This window comes from Lolium perenne, chromosome 4 (assembly GCF_019359855.2).
Source record: "Lolium perenne isolate Kyuss_39 chromosome 4, Kyuss_2.0, whole genome shotgun sequence".
NCBI lineage: Eukaryota > Viridiplantae > Streptophyta > Magnoliopsida > Poales > Poaceae > Lolium > Lolium perenne.
In genome coordinates, this window is record NC_067247.2 from 195,814,983 (window position 1) to 195,834,790 (window position 19,808).

General features: G+C 46.7%; 2 protein-coding genes and 1 long non-coding RNA gene across 3 annotated transcripts; 1 reads left to right on the plus strand and 2 right to left on the minus strand.

Annotated features, from left to right (window-relative positions):
• Nucleotides 1-5,434: 5,434 nt before the first annotated feature.
• LOC127347581 (uncharacterized) lies at nucleotides 5,435-5,917 on the minus strand. Its single transcript, XM_051373748.1, has one exon. It carries the CDS (start codon nucleotides 5,915-5,917, stop codon nucleotides 5,435-5,437), a length of 483 nt encoding a protein of 160 aa, XP_051229708.1.
• A 1,965-nt stretch (nucleotides 5,918-7,882) lies between these two features.
• LOC127295251 (protein argonaute 1D-like) lies at nucleotides 7,883-14,973 on the plus strand. Its single transcript, XM_051325168.2, has 23 exons — nucleotides 7,883-8,138; nucleotides 8,941-9,496; nucleotides 9,571-9,779; nucleotides 9,982-10,131; nucleotides 10,217-10,350; nucleotides 10,784-10,893; nucleotides 11,166-11,272; nucleotides 11,397-11,535; nucleotides 11,677-11,793; nucleotides 11,901-12,008; nucleotides 12,176-12,247; nucleotides 12,381-12,503; nucleotides 12,609-12,774; nucleotides 12,858-12,979; nucleotides 13,060-13,197; nucleotides 13,298-13,440; nucleotides 13,517-13,579; nucleotides 13,721-13,784; nucleotides 13,846-13,981; nucleotides 14,082-14,155; nucleotides 14,245-14,339; nucleotides 14,414-14,445; nucleotides 14,569-14,973. The coding sequence occupies exons 2-23, from the start codon at nucleotides 8,951-8,953 to the stop codon at nucleotides 14,769-14,771; spliced, it is 3,051 nt and encodes a 1,016-aa protein (XP_051181128.1). The 5' UTR covers nucleotides 7,883-8,138; nucleotides 8,941-8,950; the 3' UTR covers nucleotides 14,772-14,973.
• Nucleotides 12,745-14,719, minus strand: LOC127295252 (uncharacterized). The gene is made up of 2 exons (XR_007847642.2): nucleotides 14,592-14,719; nucleotides 12,745-14,458 (listed from the first exon to the last, which is right to left on the minus strand). It is a non-coding gene; the product is annotated as an uncharacterized lncRNA (long non-coding RNA).
• Nucleotides 14,974-19,808: the final 4,835 nt, after the last annotated feature.

The window sequence follows — 19,808 nt, forward strand, 5'->3', positions numbered from 1 at the left end:
GTTTAACCCGTTTCAGAGCCCGATCGAAACTCTGAGGCGGACCTAGCTGTTGCGAGAACGGCTAAGAGGATCAGAGCCCGCTAGAGGATGACCACTTAACAATGCGGACCGCACCAACAAGCGTGCAAGAGACAACGGGGTTACAAGGCACTCACGGCTTCCCCAAAAGTAACATCATATCATCTGACCACAAAGAAACAAGCTTGCACGCCCGAGAGAAACAAAGCATTCAAACTAATTGTGGCCACTGAACAAAGCTGTAGATTCCGGCAGTGGTCGAGGGGAGACCCGGTAAGCATACCCACGTGTGGTTAGAGCGCTCAGTCTCGGAACAGATAACAAGAACTCGGGGTCCTAAGATATTTAGGAAACACAAGTGAGCCGTCACAAAACGAGCAGCTGACCCACCGATGCCTCCACTAAACAAATATCAACAACTAAAGTAACCATGATTCTTCCCAACATATAACCCAATAGAATAACAACAACGGTAACAAGATAAGATAGCACTAGCATGCACTACGACTCGCAAGGCAGACCCGATAACCAAACAATAGCTGTAGGAGGTTGGTGGAGGCAATATGGGCTGCTTGAGTTAACAAGTGGAAAGGACACGTGACAAGAACGCAACTTAAGGATAGCATAAGGGAGAAGGCAAAATAAAATAGGTGAGCGACTCCTGCAGGGACAGGAGTATAGGGGAAATGCTTGCCTGTTAAAGCTTGCCGAGGGACATCCGGAGGACTTGGCGTATCTCACCACACCACTTCGTGATCCTATCCGGGAAGAAGAAAGTGCTGGAACAAACAACGTATGCAAGTCTTACTACTACGGATGAAGAACCAGCATGATGAAGATGATATGCATGACATGGCATAGATGGTGCAATGCATCTTATCCAATTTAATCGGAGTCGGAACCCCGGACACACAAATTATTATGTTCGAGTTGCATTTCCTACCGACAAGTTAAGTGTTGATTAGCATGGCATAGCATGGCAAGGGTGCGCTACTTCAAATTTAAGCGGAGCGGGGAAAACCCTAGTTGGAAATCCAAAATACTCCGCATATATGTGAGGTGAACATACACGAACTATCAACGAGCGACATGATGCGAGATGCAAACAGATGAATGGATGGCATATTCATGTTCATCACATTTTTCTGATCAATTTTCATATATAACACTTTTAATTTCGAGTTAGCATTTAAAAGATATGAATTTTGCAAGATTTGAACAATTTATGCAAAAACAAAATAGGAAAGGGCGAGCCGGGCCGGACCTGCACTGTCCAGGGCCCGATCTGGCCTGCTGGTGGCGATGGTTAGCTTCGGGCCGCACGGGGCAACGGGCTGCCGGGAAGATCTGGGCTGAGGCCCATCAGCGGATCTGGAGGGGAAGCAAAAAGGGTTTGGTTAATCGCATCCCCTAGGATTGATCACAGGACCTGCTGCGTGACGGATCAAGGAACAAACCATCTAGGCTACTATTCAGATCTTGTTTTGAAGGACACACGCAACATTTTGAACCAGACCCAAGCGGAGATCTGGGACACAAAACGTCCCTGGCGGAAGGGAGCTCTGGTCAAGCAGGGATCCGTCGAGGGGGAGCAAACCGGGGCACGGGAGATGGCGTCGGGGGCTCGCCTCTTCATGCTGAACCAGAAGGTGGTGGAGTTGGCAACGGGGAGTCACCGGAGGAACGCCGGCGATGAGCTCCTGCGACGGAGGACGGAGGTTAACGACGGCGGGGCAACTCAGAAGGGTACGGAGACGAAGGAGAGGTCCAGGAGGAAGAAGAGGTTACCATGAACGTGAGGAAGGGCTCGGAAAGGTCGGGGAGGGATGGAGGTCGCCGGAATCGACGAAGTTCACCTGCAGGTCGGAGATGAAATCGGCGAATTCACCGTCGATTGGAGCTCTCCCGGCTCGATTCCTTGTACCAGCTTGAATAGGAGGACGAGGCGCATCTCCCGGTGGTTTTATCTCGGCGAGGGGCGGTCTGTAGTGCCGTCGCCAAGGTGGTTACTGAGAGGTGTGAGGTTGCTTTGGTGGTGAGAAAAAGGTGAAGAACAAGACAGGGATGAAGAGAGTGGCGGCTGGAAGGAGGGAGAAGGGACGCGGCTAGGGTTTCTTCGGTGTTGGGACGGAAATAAAAGGGAGGATGGAGTGGTTGGAGGAGGATGGTTTGGTAGAGGATGACGTCGGGCAGAGGGAAAAGGAACACGCTCCTCTCGTGCTCTACCAAGAAGACGACAGGGAAAAACTTACCCCTTCGATGGAGAGAAAAGGGGCCACGATGGGCTGCTTCGGTGGAGATCAAGGTGAGGTGCTGGTTCGGTTTGGGCCAAAAAAAAACTGAAGATGGATAGAGGGAGAAACTAGGCCAGATCGAGGTGGGCTGAAGAAAAGAGTGGGGCGGGCTGATGTTGTTCTCTCTCACACAAAACATCTTCTTCTTTTTTTTGTTTTGAATTTAAGAGGGTGAGAGAAAAGGGTTTTGCAAAGAGTAATTTTGGGTTTTTATAAAATATGCAAGGTGATTGATGTCATGATGATGCGTAAAAGAAAACAACAAGAAAATCTAATTAGGGTATGATCCTGGGTCGTTACAAGGGCTGCCCCGGAGAGGCAGCTGGCGAGGGCTCAGGCACCGCTGCAGACGAGCCGAGCGACGGACCAGGGGGAGGCGTGCATGCACCATGCACGTCGATCGGGCAAGATGGCTCGACGGCAGACCCACGAACGGGCGGCACTGGCAGCGCGACAGACGACTCTCCAGCGGCATGTTCCTATGTAGACAGCACAACACTAGGAAGAGGATCAGTAGACAAATAGGTCAGGTCATATTTGCGCATATGCTCACTCGTAACCGGTTCATCTGCAGGAAAAGACAAGGACTCTGCAAGATCAGATACTTGAACCGTGACGCCGGGAGTGGAGAAGGGAAACACTGTTTCATCGAAAACGACATCACGAGATATATATATATATACGTCCCGTGGACCAATCTAGACATTTTACCCTTTATGTATCGGACTGTAGCCGAGGAAGACGCAAGCTTTGGAGCGAAACTCAAGTTTTTGTGTATTGTACTTGCGTAGGCTAGGCCAACAAGCGCATCCGAAGATGCGGAGGAAAGAGTAGTTGGGATCAACGCCAAGAAGGCGAAAAAGGGGTGTTTCGTTGTTAATGACCGGCGATGGCATGCGATTGATAAAATAGCACGCCGTCAAGAAAGCCTCGTCCCAAAAATGAAGTGGGAGAGAGGAATGGGCAAGAATGGCGAGCCCTGTTTCTACCAGATGCCGGTGTTTGCGCTCGGCGATCCCGTTTTGCTGGGAAGTGTGTGGACATGACACACGATGAGACACACCCGTGCGCTGAAAATAGCGAGATAGGCGCTGATACTCGCCACCTCCATCAGACTGAACTGCTTTAATCTTAGCGTTCAGGAGGCGCTCGACATGAGCCTGGAAAGCATAGAAGACCTGCTCAACATCAGACTTATGTTTGAAAAGATAGATCCAGCAGAAACGGGAATAATCATCCACAAAACTAACATAGTACTTGTAGCCACCAGAGGAGGTACGTGCAGGCCCCCAAACATCAGTATGAACCAATTCAAGTGGGGCAACAGAAACACGAGATGACACTGTATATGGTAATTGATGACTTTTGGCGCGTTGACAAGCATCACACACCAAAGATATATTGTCTGACTGTGAACACGAAAGATTATTTGTTCTAACAATAGATTGAACTACATTATTGGATGGATGACCAAAACGCTGATGCCATTGCAAAGGGGAGACCTTGCTACTCGAACAGGCACGACGGGAGGAGGAAGAGGCTTTACAGAACGGTACTGGGTAGAGACCATCGCGACTTCTACCGAGAAGAATGACCCTCCTCGTTGCCTTGTCCTTGACACACAAAAAATCCCGGTGAAATTCAACAAAGACATAGTTATCCGAAACAAGACGATAGACGGAAAGAAGGTGCTTGCGAATATTTGGAACATGAAGAACATTTTGCAAACGAAGAGATGAACCGGGTAAATTAGAGTGACCAATATGGGCAATAGACAAACCTGTTCCATTTGCTACTTGCACCTGATCCTTGCGGGGTAGCGTTCGGCGAGCTGTAGGCGTTCTAATTCACTTGTGAAGTGGTCCAAGGCTCCCGTGTCCATGATCCATGGGTTGTTATCGTTGGAGCTGGTCGAGGCAGAGTTGCCGGAGCGTTGGAAGTCATGGTTGAAGCGATTGCGGCAATCATATGCATCATGAACCTAGATACCACAGAGTTGACACTGGGGACGGAAGCGACGTCCGTTGCGTCTACTCCCGCCACCGCCTCCACCGTTGTTGCGGCCGCCGTTACCACGGCCACGGCCACCACCGCCGTCATTGCGGGGGTTTCCATAACTCCCGCTGTTGCCGTAGCCACCATTTCCACGGCCTTGACCACCGCCGTTACCATAGCCACCACGGTTGCCTCCTCCTTGATAATTTTCGCCCCCTCCTTGGTACTGATCGGGAGGACGAGGGCGCGCGCCATTTCCCGGACCTAGGCGAGCCGCAGTGTTGGCCGAGGAAGACTAGCCATCGGCCTGAGCTTTCTGCACCTGCATGGCCTCGAATTGGAGGACGCTGGCATAGAACTCGGCATAGGAGATGGGCGTCGTGCGGAAGTTGAGGGTGGCTGTGATGGCGCTGTAGGAGGACCCGAGCCCGACGACGATGTAGTCGATAAGATCCTCGTCCGGAACGACTGTCCCGGCGGCGGCCATAGCATCGCTCAGTGCCTTCATCTTGTGCATGTAGGCGCTGGCAGTCATGTCCTCCTTTCGGAGAGACTGGAGCTGACGACGCAGATAGTGAATATTCGCCCGACTTTGCGCGCCGAACATGGCGTGGACGGATGCCCACACCTCTGCAGCCGTCGTGCAGCCGATGAGCTGCGCTGCGATGTTCTATCCCATTGATCCGAGGAGAAGACCCTTAACCCGTTGATCCTGAGTCCACCAATTGTGATACTCTGGATTGGGGACGACGATAGCCTTGTCGCCGGTGCCCTGCTGCACAGTCTTCGCAGGGACGACCGCGGTCTTGTCGAGATACAGGGTGAAGTTGTTGCCATCAAGTCGGACCGGGATCGTTGTGCTGATCACGCCGGTCGAGACTGAGGAAGAGGAAGACGAAACCATGGTGCCCAAGGTTCCGGAGAGCTGAAGAGGACCAGACATCGCCGCAGACTAGAACGGACTAGCGGCGGCGGGCTGGGTACTCACGGCGGCTAGGGTTAGCTAGGTTGGCTCTGATACCAAATTTGAGAATAGGATTGGGGTTTCCGTGGGGTCTAAGCCCTCACGGTCTCACTTTATATATGCATGATCAGGTTACAATACATGTACAATAGGACTCGTACAGCTAGGGGCTAAATACAACTCTAACAGTCTTGGTGGTGGGGTTCGAGACTATCTTCTGGAGATCGTAATCGTACGCACAAGTGATGTGAATGCCCTCGAGTCTTAGCTTTTTCACATCGTTGCCGATAGCGGCACCGCGGAATCTGATGTTCCCGTCCTCCAAGAAATCCTTGAGCACTTGTGGCACTTTTATATCGGCATGAATCATCTGGAACACCAACGTCTCGGACGCCAACGAGAGTTGAAGGACGGCGGCGCGCTGCTCCTCACCGGCCTTCTTCTTGCGAGGGTCGGTGAACTCGCAGTCCAACCCAACGCAGTTGGTCGTTGCGGCATCGAGAAAGTCCCTCTTCACACGCCGGATCCACTTCTCCACCATTCTTGCGCGGAGCGTGACCGTGACCTTGAACGCCGCCTCCATCCCTTCGGGCTTGAGGTAGTACACCCGTGTCCGACGAGCCGGGTCGCGCACGAGGTGCTCCATCGATGAAGAGAGGGTCGGATGAACAGTGGCAAGTTGCAAATGGTGGATGAGGAGAGGAGGCCGGATGGAGAGAGCGTGTGTGGCAGTGGTGAAGAAAATGGTGAGCTTATAAAGCAATGGGATGAGGAAGATGAACAGTGGCTGGTTGCACCGGCGTCGGCGGCTCGGATTCCACGCCGACGCTCGGTTTCGACGTGGCCCGTAATGGCGACGCGCGATCGGGCTCCACGGGAAACTGAACGTTTGACTTTAGGTCCCGGTTGGGAATACGCACCTGGATTGAAGGGGGTGCCCCAGACGCCGCGTGGCGCAAAACCATTTAGTCGCGGTTTGTGAGATGAGCCGGGACCTTTGGGTCTTTACGAGTCGGGACCTATGGGTGTCGTACGCTGTAGCGTTTACAAGGCGACGTGGCCATGCCTTGGGTCCCGGCCCAGGACACGGTCGGGACCAAAGGTGCCTGACCAAAGGCCCTTTTTCAACTAGTGTTACGAATATGGTACTGTATATGATTTCTTTCTTCCAATTACCCAAAGGAGTCTTGAAGAGATTGGACTATTTCTGATCAAGATTCTTTTGGCAACGGGATAGTGAGAAGAAAAATACTGGTTGACTAAAGGGAGTGTTGTCTGTCGTCCAAAAGATCAAGGTGGACTTGGTATCCACGATCTTGAAGTTAAGAACATGGTCTTGCTAGGTAAATGGTTGGCCAAGTTATTAACGGAGGATGGGGTTTGGCAACAACTACTGCGAAAAAATTATGTAGGCTCAAAGGCGATTTCTCAGGTTTTTTGGAAACCAGAAGATTCCCACTTTTGGGTTGGCATTATGGCAACTAAAAGCACTTTTTCCAATTTGGTTCATTCTCTATTAGAAATGGGGCGGAGATACGGTTTTGGGAAGATAGATGGTTGGGAACATCCACTCTTCGCAAATAGTATCTAGCTTTGTAGAATATTGTTCGTCATAAAGGGGATACCTTGAAGAAGGTGATGGAATTTTCTCCTCCCTCTATGACGTTCAGACGAGATATTATTGGTCCCCGACTAGTTGCTTGGAATGAACTGTTTCAGTGGTTGGATTCAATCTAGTTGGTTCAGGGGACTGATGTGTTTCGTTGGAGTCTCAGTAAGAATGGTGTATTCTCAGTAAGTTCCATGTACAAAGCATTATGCATTCCAACTCTAATAAAAACACCTGGAAGATGAAGATATCGCTGAAAACAAAGGTCTTTGCATGGTATCTTTGTCGAGGGGTGATTCTTACTAAAGATAACCTTGTAAAACGTAACTGGCAAGGTTGTACGAAATGTGTGTTATGTCAGGAGGATGAGACAATAAAACATCTTTTCTTCAATTGCCAGGTTGCTAGGTCTATATGGTCAATCATTGAGATAGGTTCTACCTTGCACCCCCCTTGTAGTATTGCAAATATTTTTAGCAATTGGCTAAACGGAGTGGATTCTAGGTACAAAAACGATTATCAGAGTGGGAGCGCTTGCAGTTGCATGGTCGCTCTGGCTATATAGAAATAACAAGGTTTTTGATGAAAAAATTCTTCTATTATGCAGGTCATTTACTGGCGTACAGCTTTACTCTGTTCATGGTCGCCACTTCAGTGTTTAGAGGATCGCGGCCTCTTTATGGAGGTATCTTCGCAGTTGAAGAATACGATCAAGGAGTTTATTTTCCAATATGGATGGCTGCATAGCCGCAGGATCAAAGCCAATAGAGCTTTAAACTAGTTGGCTTTTTTTTTCTTTCGTTTCACTTTATTCTTTGCTACATACTAGACTATCAAACGGCTGTGTGCATACTGGTTATGCAGATGCTAGGTGTAATGCTTAAAACTTTTTGAACAATAAAGCGCTCTTTATAAATAATAAAAAATCGGAGGGAGTAATAACTTACCCACGACAGCAGAGTATAAATAAGTGTTCAAAGTATCAGGCCTCCAGCAACCAACACTTGAGTAAAGTAAATACCGTAATAATAAAAAAACAATCAACCAACAATTGCAAACAACAGGAAATGGAATAGGCTGCTTTAGTGCACAGCGTGTGTGAGACTAAGTGTGAGTGAGCCACTGCTCTGCTTGCCACTGCTGCTGCATCACACCCACAGCCAGCTCCATTCTCTTCTCTCCTCAAGAACTCGACAGAGCAGGGAGAGAGAAAGTCTTGCAGTTGCAGAGCCGAATCGATCTCCCATCTCTGTCCAAGGTGATTGGTCGGGAGCTGCATTCCCCTCTCCGGGCCGTTTTGGAAATTAGATGCTGCGGAATTGCTCCTTTCCTCCCTTGTTTTTTTTTCAGTAATTAGGTTCCCTTGAAGATGATCAAAAATAAAAGCCAAGTTTTTTCATTGGAAATCACGTGTTTTGTGTGTAAACATTTATGTTTCTATTTTCTATGGAAAAAGGGGGATTTCTGTTTGTAAAGGTCCTTTTTCTAGTTCGTATTTTCCCTGCATTGTTCTTGGAGGATAACTCCGCAAGTTTATGCATCGTCTTTTTTGTTTGATCAAGAAAAGATCGTCGAATAACTCCGCCCCCTTTTCGTGTAGAGCCAATACTTGGTCTTGAATACTTAACAACTTGACTTGGTTGGTAATCATAATTTCATTTCAGTTTTATTTTTTATTTATGGTCGTGATAGTTGAGTATGCTCACAGTTCCTACCGTCCATATTTAGTTTACTTTTGTGTGAGTGACGTCTGATTTAATGATTTTATTAAGTCCTACGAAGGAGCTACATTGCTCATGCATGGTAGTTCAGTCAGACAGCCATTAACTCACTACGCACATGGAGTAGTAGTTAGTTTCATGCAGATATTCACTGTGCTAATAAAGCATTAGTAAACCAAGTTTGGTACGGAGTTCTTACCTTGCTTTTGTTAGGAACCAACATGTAAAATCTCTGCAGTTCAACATTACACGCGTGCGAATGAAGCTTTCGACACAATCCATAGCAATCTCGACCCTTTCTTTGCGAGTGTTTTGACCAAAATTTCACCCTGTTGGCAGCTGATCGACCATGGGATCGACGAGGCCACGGCTGCCCGGGTTCGGCGAGGACAATAATGGTGGGAGAGGGGGTCAGGGAAGAGGCGGGCGTCCTGGCCGGGCCGGCTTTCAGTACCAGCAAGGCGGCCGTGTGGCAGGCTCCTACCACCACCATGGGCCTCGCGGCGCGACGCAGCACTGGCGTCCAACCGGCCCTGCTCCAGTGCAGCCGCCGCAGCACCGCGACGGTGGCGGCGGGGACGGCCCGTCTGCGACGATATCTGCTGAGGTGTGCCAAGCAATGGACGATGATGACGCTCCACGCGATCCCGTCGACGTCTCGGCCTCTCCGGAGACAGGGTCTCCGGAGGCTCTCGAGGTGGTCACCCGGCAGCTTGAGGCCCTGTCCATGGAGGGCGGTGAGAAGAGCGCGGTTGTCTTCCAGCCGATCCCGCTGCCCAGCTGCTCGTACAAGTTCCCTCGCCGCCCGGGGAACGGGAGGGTCGGCACCAAGTGCCTGGTGAAGGCGAACCATTTCCTCGCCGAGCTGCCGGACAAGGATCTTCACCAGTACGACGTGAGTTTTCTTTAGTTTACCATGACTGCATTGTTCTCCGAAGTTCTTGACATGGCATGTGGTCTTCTCGGCAGGTTTCCATCACCCCAGAGATCACCTCACGGGTTGTCGGCCGCGCCGTGATGGAAGAGCTGGTGAAGCTGCACAAGGTGTCCTACTTGGGAGGTCGGCTTCCGGCCTACGATGGCAGGAAGAGTATGTACACTGCTGGTGCGCTGCCTTTTACTTCCAAAGAGTTTCACATCACTTTGCTCGACGAAGATGATGGCTCCGGTTTGGAGAGGTCCGTCCTTGAGACTTTCTTTCTCATGATTCTATGGTTATAGGGCAAAGCATACTCTGTAGACATTTTTTTCCAAGGGAAAAAGTGGGAGAGCTTTCCACTGCAGATGCTCTTACAGAAATATTTAGAGAGTACAAAACATACTATCTAAGTCTGTATCTGAAGCTAACTGACATTTCTGACTGTTATTTCTATGATGTAGGCGTGAGAGAACTTTTAAGGTGGTGATTAGGTTTGCGGCGAAGGCCGATCTTCATCGGCTTGAGCAGTATATAGCTGGGAGGCAGGGAGAGGCTCCCCAAGAGGCCTTGCAAGTTCTTGACATCGTCCTGCGTGAGCTGCCAACAGCTAGGTAGAGTGCAGATATCTCTAGGTATCATATCATAGGAGAAATCAATAATTGACAAATTGTTCCATCCCCATCAATTTTTTAACAGGTACGAACCATATGGCCGATCCTTCTTCTCACCTGACCTGGGAAGGAGGCGATCCCTTGGCGACGGAATAGAAAGCTGGCGCGGGTTTTATCAGACCATTCGTCCTACTCAGATGGGTTTGTCACTGAATATTGGTAAGGTTCTGGTTCTCACATTTTCTCATGAATATATGTTGAATTCAATGAACTGGGACTCCATGGTGTTCTGTACCGCTGTCCTTCGGTATGTGTTATGTAATACATTGTGAAGCCACTAATAAGCAACGGAAGTTGCTGCACTTTTTTATTTGCACGAGATAACATTCAATACTTAACCGTTCTGATAGATATGTATATTCAATGTTTGGATAGTCAGTGGATGGACTTTCAGCTATATAGCTTAGCATAATCAGTGATAATTTAAGCTTTAATTCACATAGCTCTGTTACTTTGAACTTTCTTGACAGAGATGATCACTGGTGTTGCTTAATTGATACTATTTACTATCCCTTCTTTTTCTTGACAGAGATTTCATACTTCCTGAATACTTTCCTCAATATTTACCTTCCCTTCTTTTCTGTGTTTTCAGATATGTCAGCTACATCTTTCTTCGAGCCTCTGCCTGTCATTGATTTTGTTTCTCAGCTTTTAAACACTGACATCCGCTCGAGGTCCCTCTCAGATGCTGAACGTGTCAAGGTATACTTGGCGAACACTTTGTACTCATTACTGTGTATCCTTCGACTTCGTTCAGGAAGATCTAGTTACAAATGGAAGTACCTTTGTTGTCAGACAGAAGTACATGAATTCAGAAGTTATTGTTAACTGCTTGAATCCATTTCCGATAACTCATCTAAATCTGAATAGCTTTAGTATGTCTTGGTAATCTGAGCTGCCATTTCTTGCATATCTGTTTGTAGCTCTATACACTAACTTAGCAAGCAATTTCAATGTTTCTTTGAACACCCTAGATCAAGAAGGCCTTAAAAGGTGTGAAGGTGGAAGTTACTCACCGTGGCAACATACGGCGGAAGTATCGGATATCTGGTTTAACATCCGAGGCAACTCGGGAGCTAAGGTATGGAGCTTCCTCTTTTCGTCTTGCACTATTGTAATATCCCTTTTATTTTCATCTGGAGTCATTCTGAAAAGCATAAGGTACTATTCTTGTTTCCCTCAAAAATAATGTTATTTTGCAACAGTTTTCCCGTTGATCAAGGGGACACAGTGAAGTCTGTTGTCCAATACTTTCAGGAGACATATGGCTACACCATCCAGCACACCTACCTTCCCTGTCTGCAAGTCGGTAATCAGCAGCGTCCAAATTACCTCCCCATGGAGGTATGCTAGTGCTAAAATACGCTCCCTTCTTTCATGTAGTGAATATGTGCGGTAGTATTTTGTTTTCTTGTCAACTTTTGGCACTTAACCTGCAAATCTATTGTCTCTGACATGTGCTTACAAATCTGAACTTCTATCCAGGCCTGCAAAATAGTGGCGGGACAGAGGTACTCCAAGAGACTCAACCAAGGTCAGATAAGAGCTCTTCTAGAGGAGACATGTCAGCGCCCACATGATCGAGAGCGGGACCTAATTCAGGTATAGCATTTCTCTTGTCATAGTATTGTTGAGGCTCTACCATCCTATGTGAAGGTAAACAAGTTCACATGCTTATGCAAAGCACAAATTTATTTGTGTGTCTACAGATTGTAAATCACAACTCTTACCATGATGATCCTTATGCAAAAGAGTTTGGCATCACGATCAGTGAGCGTCTGGCATCGGTTGAGGCACGGGTTTTGCCTACTCCTCGGGTAAGTGGACCCTGAATCATGTTGGGACAATGTCTTTCGAAGTTCTTTTTCTTGTGCTATTAGCCCTTCACGAGTGATTCTGTTTTCAGAAAATGTTATGCTTAAACATACCATATAATTCGCTGCAATACTTTTAATGACTTCTCCTTTTGTTTCTATCCATGCAGCTTAAGTACAGTGAGGCTGGTAGAGAGAAGGATTGCTTGCCTAGAGTTGGCCAATGGAATATGATGAACAAGGTAATGATAGTACATCAAACAGCCGTACCAATGCCAGATTTTTTAAAAAATTATTATCCACATCAAGCATATGCCCTTTGTTTACTTTATTATCTCAAGCCTTACTGTTCATTTTCATTTTTTCCTTATCCAGAAATTGGTAAATGGTGGTAGAATCCGGAGCTGGATGTGTGTCAATTTCGCTCGAAATGTGCAAGACAGTGTTGCTACAGGATTCTGTCGTGAACTTGCCCGCATGTGCCAAGCCTCAGGAATGGCAAGTATCCCTGAAATGCTTCAAGCTATGCTTGCAAATTGTACATGTTATATTTTCCCTTGTACTTGTTGGTTACAATAGTAATAGTCTTACTATCAATTATAGGAATTTGCTTTGGAGCCTGTTCTTCCAGCTATATATGTGCGTCCTGATCAAGTGGAGCGAGCTTTGAAAGCTAGGTTCCATGATGCACTGAACATACTTGGACTACAGCGCAAGGAGCTCGATTTACTTATTGGAATACTTCCTGATAACAATGGCTCGCTTTATGGTAACTAAAATTTCAATTATATATTGATTTCTGCACTATTAAACTGAAGCTTCAAGTCAATGCTCATACTGTGCCGGTATCAGGTGACTTGAAGCGTGTCTGCGAAATCGACCTTGGGCTGATTTCCCAGTGCTGTTTAACAAAGCAAGTGTTTAAAATGAACAAACAGATCCTGGCAAACCTTGCTCTGAAGATAAACGTCAAGGTTGGTGTTGGATTTCTTGTTGTGTTTTGTGCATTTCTTCAGTCCCCGACTCTAACACATACGGCCTTTTGTTTTCGAAGGTCGGGGGAAGGAACACTGTCCTGGCTGATGCAGTGTCAAGGTGCATCCCTTTGCTTACTGACAAGCCAACGATCATATTCGGCGCTGATGTCACCCATCCCCATCCTGGTGAAGACAGCAGCCCTTCCATTTCTGCAGTAAGTCCAACAATCTCGTACTCAATGTTCAGTGGCTGGTCTTGTCTGCATCAGTCAACATATTTGCTGGAAAAAAAAAAAACATTGATTTGCCCTGCAGGTTGTGGCCTCCCAAGATTGGCCTGAGGTGACTAAGTATGCTGGCCTAGTCTCTGCTCAATCTCACAGGCAAGAATTGATAGATGATCTGTACAATGTCACTCATGATCCTCAGAGAGGAACCATCCATGGTGGCATGATCAGGTATCCCTCACCATCTCCAGTCTTGCTCCTACAAATTTTGAGCACAAGTCATACATTCTGTGGCATGCATTTGCAGGGAGCTTCTTATCTCCTTCAAAAGATGTACTGGAGAAAAGCCTCAGAGAATATTGTTCTATAGGTATGCTTTCTTGCAGAAATTTACGGCTTGTGATTTGAGACAAATGTATTTTTTTTCAATACCAGCTGTGAGCTGGTCAATCATTTGAAATCCTGGCCTTCCACATTGGGGCTAAACCGCAAAAGTGTCTGCCTTTTGCAGAGATGGTGTCAGCGAAGGCCAGTTCTACCAAGTTCTACTGCATGAGCTTGATGCCATCCGAAAGGTAACACACAATTTGCCCCAATTTTATCACTCCCTTCTGATCCAATTCATCTGTCTCTCAGGCATGCGCGTCGCTGGAGGCCAACTACCAGCCGCAGGTTACTTTCATCGTGGTTCAGAAGCGCCACCACACCAGACTGTTTCCGCACAACCACAATGACCAGAGCTCCGTCGACAGGAGCGGCAACATCCTCCCCGGTGAGTGTTGTTACTTATGCCATCATTCTTCAGGTTGCTTGCTTCTACCTTCCTCTTGCCAATATCTTTTCTAATCTGACCGTCTCTCCTGGACATGCAGGCACTGTTGTAGACTCCAAGATCTGCCATCCTACAGAGTTTGATTTCTTCCTGTGCAGCCATGCCGGCATCAAGGTAAATAAATATGACGAGATCTACTTACATCTTCATGTCTGTCATTTTAGACTGTATCAGATTCAGATGTTAACTCAAATGATCCGTAGGGCACGAGCCGCCCCGCGCATTACCATGTCCTGTGGGATGAGAACAACTTCAGTGCCGATGCACTGCAGAGCCTCACCAACAACCTCTGCTACACGTAAGCCTCGGCATTCTTAACCTTCTCGAACAATCAATCTACATCCCCTCCCTAACTTTCGATCTCTTCCGCAGTTACGCGAGGTGCACGCGGTCGGTATCGATCGGTAAGTCGACACTCTGAAATCAATATTGTCATCAGGGATCTGCCAAGCTCAAGTCTTGAAGTTTCAACAATTCTGACAGATAAATTTTCAAAAACAGTTCTGACAGATAAACGTTTATTGCAGTTCCTCCGGCATACTACGCTCACCTGGCCGCCTTCCGCGCCCGGTTCTACATGGAGCCGGACAGCTCCGACAGCGGCTCCATCGCGAGCACGCGCCAGGCCGGCTCCTCGACGTCCCGCAGCACCCGGGCCCCCGGCGGTGGGGTCGTGAGGCCCCTCCCTGCGCTCAAGGACAGCGTGAAGAGGGTCATGTTCTACTGCTGATGCTGCCCTAAAATCATCTACTGCTGATGGGTCCAGTCAACTAGTCAAAGAGCTAGAAAATTAGCAAGTTAAATGTACGAGCTTATATCATAAAACTACAGAAATCATCATATCAAGTTCAAAAAAATACTTCAGTAGTTCAGTTACAGAAGTACATAGTATCTTATATGAATTCGGTTGGCAGTACGAAATTGTTATTCTTTAAGCATCAATAAATTCTGCAATGAGAAGCAAATTAGTCATGTGACTTATACTCATATCCTCTGTTTCATTATACTCAGCATATAAATTTTCGTCAAAATCAAATACTACAAAATTTAATTAATCATATAAGTTTGGATCGCGCGGACGACCAGCAGTTATCGAGGCATGGCAGCCCTTCTATTTTGAACCAAACTCTCCGATTGGTGAGGTGGGACACCCCGAGAAGCAAACGCCCCAAGGACTATACGTAGAGACACAATAACGCTTTTACCCGCGGAGGTTTCGTCCATGTAAACGGACGGCATGGATATGGCGCGAGTCTAGACACCACCTCCCTGGGGATTGATGGAGTGACGTGGCTCATTAGTCGTTGTTGGCGATGTTCCAGATCAGTCTGTCCCTGACTCGCCAACTATCCCTCTTGTGCCCAAGGCAGTGGACTGGACAAACGTTGGGATGGACCTAGGCCTCGCAATCTTCCGCTCGGTTTACCAGAGACCCATCTCATCGATTCTCTCTAGGCCGGCACACCGTGGACATCCAGTGAAGGTCAATGTTGGGCCGCTGAGGCAACAACATAGAATTCTAATCTCCGAACTTGGTATTGCAACAAAAGGAGAGACCATTGGTGATGAGGCATGAGAGGCATACCTCGACCTCTTCCCACGCCCCTTAGTGAAAACCACCTCCACGTGGTACTCAGCCTATTTGGATGGCTGCCTAACGATCTCCCGCTCAGTGACGATGCCCTGGTGGAGTACCTTGTCTAAGTGATTGGCGTGTTCAGTGCCGATTTGTTTTGGTATATAGCTCTTTTGTTTGTGATTTAGAATGCATGTGGTTTTAATTCCCGAGCGGAATGGGCGGAAATTTTCCAAGCGATCTCACCGTGAATGTGGTTATCATTAACCGCGTGGTTAGAGAGAGTCTAGGCTCTTCCTATGCAAAGTTCTACTTCTTACCGGCGTGTCAACATACTTTCAGTCTGGCAGTACGCGTTAGTTTTGGTCTCAAACCCCCATCGCCTCTCACTTAATGAGATCACCCGCAATGTCGGAGGAATATGGATGGTGGTTCACCGGCGTCTACAGACCCCAAAGTGGAGAAGACAAGCGGTTGTTCCTCTGTGAGTTATAGGATATCCATGGGTGGACACCGAGGACTTCAACCTTATTGTTGACCCGGCTGACAAAAATCAAGGGGTGCTGCATAGGCGGATGATGTGCAGGTTCCAACGCACGCTATCTCGGCTAAAGATGAAGGAACTCTAACTCAATGGTAGGAGGTTCACTTAGTACAATGAGAGGGAAAATCCCACCTTGGTGGTGCCTTAGAGGGTCTTTATGACTCTCGATTGTGGAGAGTTTTTCATGGATGCCTTCCTCTCGGCTTGTCCATCGGGCCTCTCGGATTGTGAAGAGGCTCTGACAACTACCAGCTGGTCGTGAGTTTGTCATGAGACATTTTCAGGGATGTCGCTTGTAGTTAAAATGCTTCTAGCCTAAAGTTGATAGATTCATGAATATTGTCCCAAAAGGCATGGATGTCCACAACATGGATTGCAAATCCAGTTAAATGGTTGGACACAAATTAAAGCTCAAAGCAAGCGCCAAGTTCCTTTCAAACTGCATTTCCAAGTTTGTTGGGAATGTTAAGATGCAAATTATTAATGCAACAAAGGTCATATTGCGTCTTGACACGGCGATGGACTCTTGGGCCTTTTCGCCGGAGGAAAGAGCCTTCTCAAGAAGAAGATTCTATGCCTGGATTCCCTCAAGAGGACAATTGCGAAGCTACACTCTCACATCCTTTGGTTGCAGAAGGCTGATGCTTCCAAACACATGTTCCACACGATCCATGCAAGAAATTAGAGATGAAAGACTTCACCATGTGTCTCATGGTGGATAAAGTTTAGCTCACGATTTCTTTGCAACCTATTTGTCTCATTGGTGGACCGCCCCTTTTCCCTCGGCCTAGACTTCCTGGTGCTTCCCTCTCTGGACCTCCAGTAGTTGGAGGGAGAGTTCTCACAAGAGGATGTGTGCATGGTGCTGAAAAGAATGTCGATGAAATAGTTTCTAGGGATGGACAGCTTCATGACTCGATTTTTCATATCTTGTTGGGGCATCATGAAGGGTGGCATCATGGAGGCTTTTACATCCCTCTCACGTCTTGATGCCCATGGATTTGGGGTGATTAACCATGCACTGGTCACACTCCTCTCCTAAGAAGTCGGGACTCGTGGATTTTTTTAGACAATCAATAAAAGCGTTTACAGGTATAATTACATAGTAGAAAGTTCTGAGCCACATATAGCATCCAACTCCAAGAGAAATCATGTGCTTGGCTAGATTATGTGCTTCAAAGTTTGAAGCTCTACATCTTTATTGTCACTTAAACCAAATATTATTCACCAATATGATGGAAATATCTCTTTAAACATGCCACTAATCACTAACTATTGCATAGATGTGCACATCTCTATGTTATTAATTTCTATGCAAATCAAGGCCAATTAATGAAAGATTACAAGCTAGGAATATCACCAAGTCAACTAGGATTGAAGATAATCAGCAAGCAACTAAACAACCTATGGTATGATCATCCCCACCCGTACGGCATGTCGGTGGATTCGCCTCGTCAAACCGAATTTTTGTTGCGAAGGACCCTAGGTAATCAAAGAGCCGCAACATAGAGAAAACACTAGTCCACCGTCACAAGTCAGACCACCATCTCTAGCAAAGCTCTGTCACCGCCGCTATCGAATTCATCACCATCCCTCAATGTTGGTCGGTATTGTGATTGCTATTCATGGATTCTAGGTGATGTCATAGATCTTAATGCTCTATCTATTTAAATTAATTATTGTGATATCGTGCACTACTTGGAGGTCTTAGTTGGGTAATTGATCTTTAGTGTATGTTATGAGCAACCTATGGTGCTATTAGGATGCGTCGCCCACTATACTTGTTAATATGTATTATGCATAAGAAACATGTGTTCTTCATTTTATCTTTCTATCCAATTTATTTATTCCACAACTGTAGGTGAAACCTTAGCCCTGGCATATCTCCATCCATCGATACACAGACAAACAAAAGAAAACCATTGGTCTCGTGAACAACAAGTAAGCAATAAGTGAGCCTAGCCCACTTAGTTAGGAAAGTGATGTACAACATAGCCACCTGGATTCAAGTTCCTAGGGATGCTCTTATTATTTCAAAGACAAATCATTGTAGGGGCTTCCCCTACCGTATTGTATTCGGACAAAATAATAAGCGAAGTCTCAAAGTCTCAATCAAGTGATCTTACACCCAAAAAAAATTCCAAGGGTTCGATAAACCTAGGTCTCTAGAGAAAAAGCAATAATACTACAATCTGATAATCCAGATCGAAGGTTTCAATAAACAAAGATGAACTCCTGTAGATGTTCAACCCTCGATTTTATTTCAATGATAATCATGGGTAAGGACTGTTGGGCTAGCCTCTACAGAAAAATCCTTATTTTGGACGCAACTGTTGGAGATATGCCCGAGAGGCAATAATAAATTAGTTATTGTTATGTTTTAGTGTTCATGATAAATGTTTACACCCCATGATATAATTGTATTAACCGGAAACATTGATACATGTGTGTTGTGTAAACAACCAGAGTCCCTAGTAAGCCTCTCGTTTAACTAGCTTATTGATTAATAGATGATCATGGTTTCCTGATCATGAACATTGGATGTTATTAATAACAAGATCATATCATTAGGCGAATGATGTGATGGACACACACCCATAGTAAGCATAGCATGAGATCAAGTCATCAAGTTCAACTTGCTATAAGCTTTCAGATACATAGTAACCTAGTCCTTTGACCATGAGATCATGTAAATCACTTATACCAGAAGGGTACTTTGATTACTTCAAACGCCACTGCGTAAATGGGTGGTTATAAAGATGGGATTAAGTATTCAGAAAGTATGAGTTGAGGCATATGGATCAAGAGTGGGATTTGTCTATCCCGATGACGGATAGATATACTTTGGGCACTCTCGGTGGAATGTCGTCTAATTAGCTTGCAAGCATGTGATAAGGTCACAAGAGATGACATACCACGGTACGAGTAAAGAGTACTTGTCAGTAACGAAGTTGAACTAGGTATGGAGATACCGATGATCGAACCTCGGACAAGTAAAGTATCGCGTGACAAAGGAAATCGGTATCGTATGTTAATGGTTCAATCAATCACTAAGTTATCACTAAATGTGTGGGAGCCATTATGGATCTCCAGGTCCCTCTATTGGTTATTGATCGGAGAGGAGTCTCGATCATGTCTGCATAGTTCACGAACCGTAGGGTGACGCGCTTAAGGTTCGATGTCGTATAGTAGATTCGGAATATGAGATGGAGACCGAATGTTGTTTGGAGTCTTGATACGTCTCCGACGTATCGATAATTTCTTATGTTCCATGCCACATTATTGATGTTATCTACATGTTTTATGCACACTTTATGTCATATTCGTGCATTTTCTGGAACTAACCTATTAACAAGATGCCGAAGTGCCGCTTCTGTTTTCTCGCTGTTTTTGGTTTCGTAAATCCTAGTAACGAAATATTCTCGAATCGGACGAAATCAACGCCTGTGTTCCTATTTTACCCGGAAGCATCCGTAACACACGAGAACCGCCAGAGAAGGGAGGCAGGGCCACCACACCACACCCCGGCGCGGCCTAGGGGGGGGCGCGCCCCCCTAGGGTGTGGGCCCCCCTTCGACCTTCCTGCGCCGCCTCTCCGCCTATAAAAAGCCCCTGGATCAGAAAACCCTACACCAATTGACGAAAAC